The 7,186-nt window shown below is 39.9% G+C and overlaps 1 protein-coding gene across 1 annotated transcript; it reads right to left on the bottom strand.

Moving 5' to 3' along the window:
- Positions 1–1,301: 1,301 nt before the first annotated feature.
- Positions 1,302–6,113, bottom strand: LOC121778941 (protein LPA3-like). The gene is made up of 13 exons (XM_042176322.1): positions 6,026–6,113; positions 5,193–5,598; positions 4,722–4,752; positions 4,437–4,529; positions 4,264–4,326; positions 3,586–3,697; positions 2,878–2,963; positions 2,394–2,452; positions 2,194–2,296; positions 2,039–2,099; positions 1,872–1,954; positions 1,712–1,792; positions 1,302–1,639 (listed from the first exon to the last, which is right to left on the bottom strand). Exons 1-13 carry the CDS (start codon positions 6,111–6,113, stop codon positions 1,580–1,582), a joined length of 1,326 nt encoding a protein of 441 aa, XP_042032256.1. The 3' UTR covers positions 1,302–1,579.
- Positions 6,114–7,186: the final 1,073 nt, after the last annotated feature.

Raw genomic sequence — 7,186 nt, 5'->3', positions numbered from 1 at the left:
GAAGCATAAGCATAGATTAACACAAAATCAACACCGGCAAAACTAACCAGAAAAAAACACGAAAATAGAAAACTAAAAAAGATGTAAAGCTCACCGCGAGTCATGAGATACCAAGGGACACCAAAAATTACTCCAAAGATGGCGATGCCAGCAAAAACATGCTTCTTCTCACCACTGTGCAAATAATATTCGAATTTCGACCTAAATTCCCCGCCTCCATTTCCTGATTTCTTCGCATCAAAGTTCATTATATTTTTTGCTGGCTTCTGCTGCTACTGCGTTTGTTTATCTGCTTAAAGCCTTAAACCCCTCTTCTCAATTCTAGTTATTTATGTGTGAATTGTTAGGTCATCTCTAATCATTTATACCAATCTCAAACCCATTTTTGAGTATATATCACACCAAAAAGTAGTTTCACTTCAACCATTTACACCAAATTCAAAATTTACACCTTTTTTGAGTTTTTGTCTCACTAAATTTTTGCAATAACACGATGTTTGGTGTTATTTTACAAAAAACACCAAAAATGGATTTGAGTTTGATATATGGTTGGAGAACATTTCTACACCAAAACTCATTTTTAGTGTATAATTGGAGAAGGTCTTATTTATGTCTTCCTTAAAAGTTAGTTATTTCCCTTTTAAGTTAAAAGACCTTCTCTTATTTATTTTATTTACTGTTCCCTTTTTCATACTTAACTCTCTCTCTCGATTTTTAATTTTTTAAATATTAATTCTTTAAATTTTGTGTCTAAAAGAAGTGACTCGTTTATAGGGAGACGAGAGAGTAATAAAATATGAATAAAAAGAGCTAGTAGAATATTTAGTTCATTATTAAAAGTAGTATAACAAAAAGTAAGTGTGAAAGTATTGGCGAACGTGCCAAAAATAATAGTGACATATAATGGCACACGAGAGAAATCATGTAGATCAAAAAATAGATACTCCCTCCGTCCCGGCTAAGATGATACATTTCTTAGTCGGCACGTGATTTTAAAAGTTATTGGTTATTGTGGTTAATTGAAGAGAGAAAGAGCGTGGAAGTATTAAATGAAAAGAGAAAAGAGAAAAGAGTCAAATATTTAACTATTTAGAGAAAAAAAGTAGATATTGGCAATTAAATGCAAAGATGAAATGCACTTATGCTTATAGCTTTAGTACCTCCTCCGTACATAAAGACATACCAACTTACTTTTCTTTTAAGTTTGTCTCGACCAAAGACAACTCATTACTAAAAATAGAAACTCTTTACCTCTACTTTGTTCACTTTATTTTCTCCACTTAACACACAAAGGGGTCATCTTCCTTGAAACGGAGGGATTGCTAAATATATAAGAAACAAAATGCAAATCTAGTTTTGCAAAAAAAGTTGTCCCTTACTACATTCCAATAGAAGATTATAAATTATACACATATATGTGGTGTATACACACGAGTCCAAAAGAAATGAAGTTGGGAGAAAGGTGATATCAATCTCATCGTTTCTTGCTGAAGGTCTCCTTGCCATTTTATTCTTTCATGTATAATATGATATCATTACTTTTCGTTGTTTCGTCTCCAATCATTTGTCTGCAGAATATTCAACTACGCCATTCAGATGATAGTTCTGTCTCTACATCTTCTTCCCACCAAGTTGCAGTCTGAAAGTTTCAAGTGTTTCAATTGTGAGTCAATAGATACTGAATTAGGGTGTAAAAGAATCAAAGGAAGACCTTGTAGCCTCTCCGGAGGAACTCGAGCGAGCTTCCTTCTTCCTCCTTGAGTCCGAGCACTCTCAGAAGTTCTTCCTTGGTCTACCATATATACACAGAAACCATAGTTGGTGATGTTTCATGTTATGTGTATAAGTTTGATAGAACTGTTTTAGCTTACTTCACTGAGAGTGAAACGGCTACTACTTTCTGCTACGCAAGCGTACGAGTTGTCCCCTTGCTTCAACATCACTTGCCATGGCCCTGAATCAGACAATGCCTAAAATGGTTAGCAACAACTGACATTCATTTCTTCTCTTCATAATGGAAGAAGGATTTTATGATCACCTGGATACTGACGGAACAATGCTCCACTGTAGTTCACCAAATAAGGTGCCACTGCAACTGTCTTTCACAGTTGAGAACAATACTTATATCATTCCACCAATAAATTGAAGCAGCAGCAAAACACATTCGTATGATCATGACAATCTGGAAAGTACCTTTGAATACTCTCTAATTCGTATGTAGAAAACGGGGATGAATTGAGAAAGAAACCGAAAGTGCAAGTCTCTGCTAGGAAATCCTACAATTCCCAGATCAGCACTGTACAGACGCTAATGATTTTAGAGGATGAGAGGTTAAAGAGAACAAGACATCGAAATATATTACTCCAGTCCTATGTAAAGTCAGTCTCACACACCGTAACGTGTCCAGTTCCAGGTTAAAGAGAACAGTTGGGGTTGAAGAGGAGAACTTTTCCTGCATTTTTCTGTAATTAGCTCTTGGAACTAAAATATTCTGTACTTAATAACTTCTGAATGTCAAAAACTGAATGAGAGATGAATATTTCTACTAATAGCTGATCTCAAGTTCCCTACTAATATAAAGGTCAGTACGTTTCTGAAAATGGTAAGAGCTATAATCGGAGCATACAAAGTTATCTCATAACTGCTATTCATTTGCTAAACACAAGTGTACAAAGTTTGAGTAGAATATATATCATCATGGAAGCCAGGATTAATTAGCTGGATGAAGGCTTACACCATGAAAGGTGGAGAATCAAGAAAAGAATTTAACTAGAATTATCCATATACGTTTCTGAACACTCACAAAGTTAGATTATATTTTCAAGCATACTACTCGCAATTGTAGTTTGATCATTGAGAGGGAAATGGATATCCCACCACGTATTTCTCTACATCGGACAAGTCACGAGTGCTACAATTGATGAACATATAAAGTGATGGAGGTTTGCCGGGTTGCCAACGATCTGCAGAAGGAATGAGTGTGGAATATGGTCAAGTCTAAACTATCATGGTGATATATATGCTTACATGTATGAAGCACATGATATCCGTGCCTCCTAAAATGACTGAATCGGACACTTTGTGTACTTAAGGGAATACCCTCACTTTAAAACAAGAAAAATATAACAATTAGGTAATAAATAACATAGAAGAGCATGACACAAAAACATATACAGAGAAAAATATGTCCGGTGTTGAGAAGGTCACTATATATCCACTACCTACACATACTTGATACTTTCTATCCAGTAAACCTAAGCCTGAATTTATTAACATACAGAAATTGTGGTTTGCTGATCACATCCACCAATGTCCTGTGATTGGTTCTAGAAGACCCAAAAATATACCCCTGATGCAAACATTTTACTCAGAAGGTATCATCTTTGTCTGAACAGTGTGGTCTCTACCGATTGTGATATGCAAATTTATTTCTATTTATTCTAGTTGCTATATAAGGTGAGCACTATATCCAGAGTCGAGGAGTACCAGAGGAAGTCTATATATCTCCCAAAAGTAGTCTTAATATCTGGTATGTCTGTAAAGATCTCAGAAGAACAATTCTAGTGCTTAAGTTTAACAACCAACCTTCATTTTCATCAACGAAGTCGAAATCCAAAGTGTCTCGTATGGATTTAAAAAATGAGGTGACGGGGCCACTAGGTATATCATCCAAGGACCCAATAGTTACACCATCAATCTGAAAGGAAAGAGACCAATAAATGAACAGAGAAACAAAATGGAAAGCTTGAGAGAACTTAGACATTGATTTCTCAGTTTGTTGTTCGACAAATGGCCATGTTCAAAAAGTTAACTAAATAGATTTAGTTACATTTAATATTGAATGACAGAATTCACCAGGCAATGGACTTTAGCTGGAATTATACTTCCACTTGTATCTACATTTTACCTTCCAAATAATAGCAGAAAATTGCAAGAATATTATCTGAACAGACCAAGATGACTCTCCGTTATTGCTTAGCAAGAAAGGAAATAAGAAACTGTATTACATACACCCAGAATATAAACAGCTAAAATGAACCAATTTCCAAACAACATAGTACATAAAAAAGTTCACACGTCATTAAATATAAAGAAGCATATTTTTGAAGAACTTCATGCACTTCTCAAGATACATTGTTGCATACTCTATATTCAATGGCACCTTTATTTAAATATTCACACATACATCAAATCTATACCTCATTGGAAGTAGATATCAGAATACTTGCAAAAGGAAATTTTCACAAATGGTTATACACTTACCGAGTCAAGAGCTGCTTTAAAAAGCTCTGATGCCCTGCGCTTTTCTGGTTTATCAGGAAATACCTAAAAATGCAAATATATAATTCAGAATTCCTTCCGTGGAATGGCAACCCAAATGCCATAGGCTACCAAGTAAATAGTAATAGGATAAAACATTATGAAGCGTTTTTTACAACGCATGCTCTTGTTTCTTGCTTCTCTTGCAGATTCTTGATAACAGCTAATGCAAGTTGAATGTTGGCATCACTGAAATCGTCAGATGAACCCTTCACAGTACAAGAATTTCAGAAAATCAAGCAACAATTTATTCACATGCCAAAACAGTAAAGTAAACAGTATGATCTTCTTATAAGACAAATTGTGAGCGTGATAGAAATGAAAATAGTAGTGGTGATAGAGGGCAGAATCTATTGAGGTTCCATTTCCTTCAGATATCACAGTGTGTGTGAGGAAGATACCTTATAAGAAGATACGTTGGTAGGCAATGGACTGAGGATGCCGCCAGAGAAGCATAAATCCAGAAATGTTAGGTCGCAGTAAAACAAATCAGAAAAATCTTTAAAGTAGCCTTTAAAGTGAAACCTATTATCTAAATTTGGGGAATTAGGGCTAAAAATGTTATTAAACCCTTTAGAACATTGCTAGTGAGCTAGAAACGTTAATGGCTACGATGAAGATAAACATTTGCATCCAAAATTCCAAACAAAGGACACTGAGACAACTGAATTTATCATTCACTAAATATAATGAACTTGTATATGATTTTGAGTCATAATTTAGGAACCAAATGAATAATGAACATCATAAAGTAACTCACACATCAATCAAAAAACTTCCTAAGCATGATAAACAAGATGAGGAATCCAATTTTCAACACAAATTATAACAATCAAGCAAGAGAAATGCTCAGTTCAGGGAGCGTTACGCACGGGAAATCGATCTCCATACGTGTTTTTCCATCTTGCAGGGCACTGAATAGAGAATTGGCGGCATCTGAGACGAGGACTTGATACGATCTAGGCTTGTAGACGGAAACTCCGACCTTGGGGTTGACTCCAGATTCAGATTTAATGGCTTTTGCGGTGATGAACTGATACGGGGCCCCCGATACCGAGCAGCCGAACAGACCAGCTCGGTAGTACCGAGCATCCGAACAGACCAGCGGCCGAACAGACCAGCTCGGTGGTACCGAGCACCCCAACAGACCAGCTCGCCGAACCAGAACCGACAGCAGCCGAACAGCAGGAGACGGTACCTCGGGAGCCGATGCAGGGGGAGAGTGGCCGTGGTGAAGAGTTGTCGACGACGAAGAGATCCTTGAGGCCGAGAGACAAGCTCAGACCTCCAAGCAAGTTCAAGAATTAGCCGTGTGTGATTTATTTCCTTTTGATTTTCTTTCCTTTTATGTTTTAGTTATTGTTGAACAGTAATTTAATTGCTATTGAGTCGGGCCTGAGTTATAAGCCCCGTTCGGGTTTTCTTTGCGGTTCTTTCCCGGATGCTTTAGGATACGTCGAACCGCCCTAGGGTCCTTAGTATAAAATAGGGTATTTCTTCACACATTATTTTTTATGAATGAAATATTTTCCCTAAAACCTATCTTGCGAAACAAGCAAATCGTTTCTCTTCTTTGCTGTCGTGTGGAATACGTCCACTACTCAGCAAATTTCTCGATCAATTCCGCGAGGTTGTCGTTGGAATTGTTCCTTGTTCCGTCGAGAAGGAAGATCACGGAGTCGTTGCGGAGTACGTCCGTAACAACTGGTGCTTTCATCCCGTAACTCATCATCAATAACAGCACAGAAATCAGATGGCTTCGGATTACCCCGTGGCCGAGACGTCGTCGGCATTATATCTAGAGCCGGCGCGACAGCGGGAGGTAGGCGAGATCGGGGGTACGTCCAAATCAACGGACCCGATCACGCTAGGGTTCGCGCAGTTAAATGCGCGCTTTGATAAGATGGACCATCGGGTCGAAACGTTGGAGCGACGACCGAATCCACAGGCGGCTGATCACACCCCAGTTTGGGATGACGCCGACCGTGAATGGGAGGAGTATCGAGGCCACGGTCGGCCAGTACGAGAGGATATTGACCGCCCATACCGCCACCAGGATCGGGGTCGGGGACGCCCGTATCGAGGAGGTCGCGGAGATCGGGGTGGGGGAGGCCGTTTTGCACAGCGGCGTGATGTGACGGAGTATAGAACGGGTCGCCGTCGGGACAATTGGGACCCGCCTCAGCGGCGCGACGATTGGGACGAGGATACGTACGAGGATCGCGGGGTTTCTTGCTGGGATCCTCCTCAGCGCCGAGAACGTTTCAACCGTCAGGGGGCCGATTATTCTTCGGGTATGAAGATGGACGCCCCCCATTTTAACGGGGCGGATGCGCCAAATTGGATCTCCCGCGTACAATATTATTTTGATCATAAACGGATTCCGGAGACGGAGCGTTTGCATTATGTAGTGATGCTTTTTGATCCCCCCGCTTCGGAATGGATATTTAATTACAGGGAGACTAATGGTTTTGTCACGTGGCCGGAGTTCTTGGACGACGTGAGACATCGATTTGACCCCCAAAGCTTCAGAAACTACACCGGTCTAATAGCCAAACTGGTCCAGACATCCACCGTAGCAGAATACCACGCAACATTCGAACGGTACCTCAATCGGGTGACCGATTTATCAGAGGAGGCCTTGATTCCTATTTTTATCCAAGGGCTAAAGCAACCCTTGCAAGAGAAGATCGAATTGCAGAACCCGACCTCTTTGGCGGAGGCAATGGCACTAGCGCTACGCTTAGCCGCAATACAGGACGAGCGGCCACAACAACCGTCGTCATATCCACGACGCCAGTGGTCGGGGAGGGACCAAAGGGCCACCGCAGCCCCTGTCTCGACACCAGCGTCCGGGCCTCAGCTG

Source organism: Salvia splendens, chromosome 19 (assembly GCF_004379255.2).
Source record: "Salvia splendens isolate huo1 chromosome 19, SspV2, whole genome shotgun sequence".
In the NCBI taxonomy this organism is placed as follows: Eukaryota; Viridiplantae; Streptophyta; class Magnoliopsida; order Lamiales; family Lamiaceae; genus Salvia; species Salvia splendens.
The sequence above is the reverse complement of the archived record's forward strand: the minus strand, read 5'-3'. Positions and strand labels throughout refer to the sequence as shown.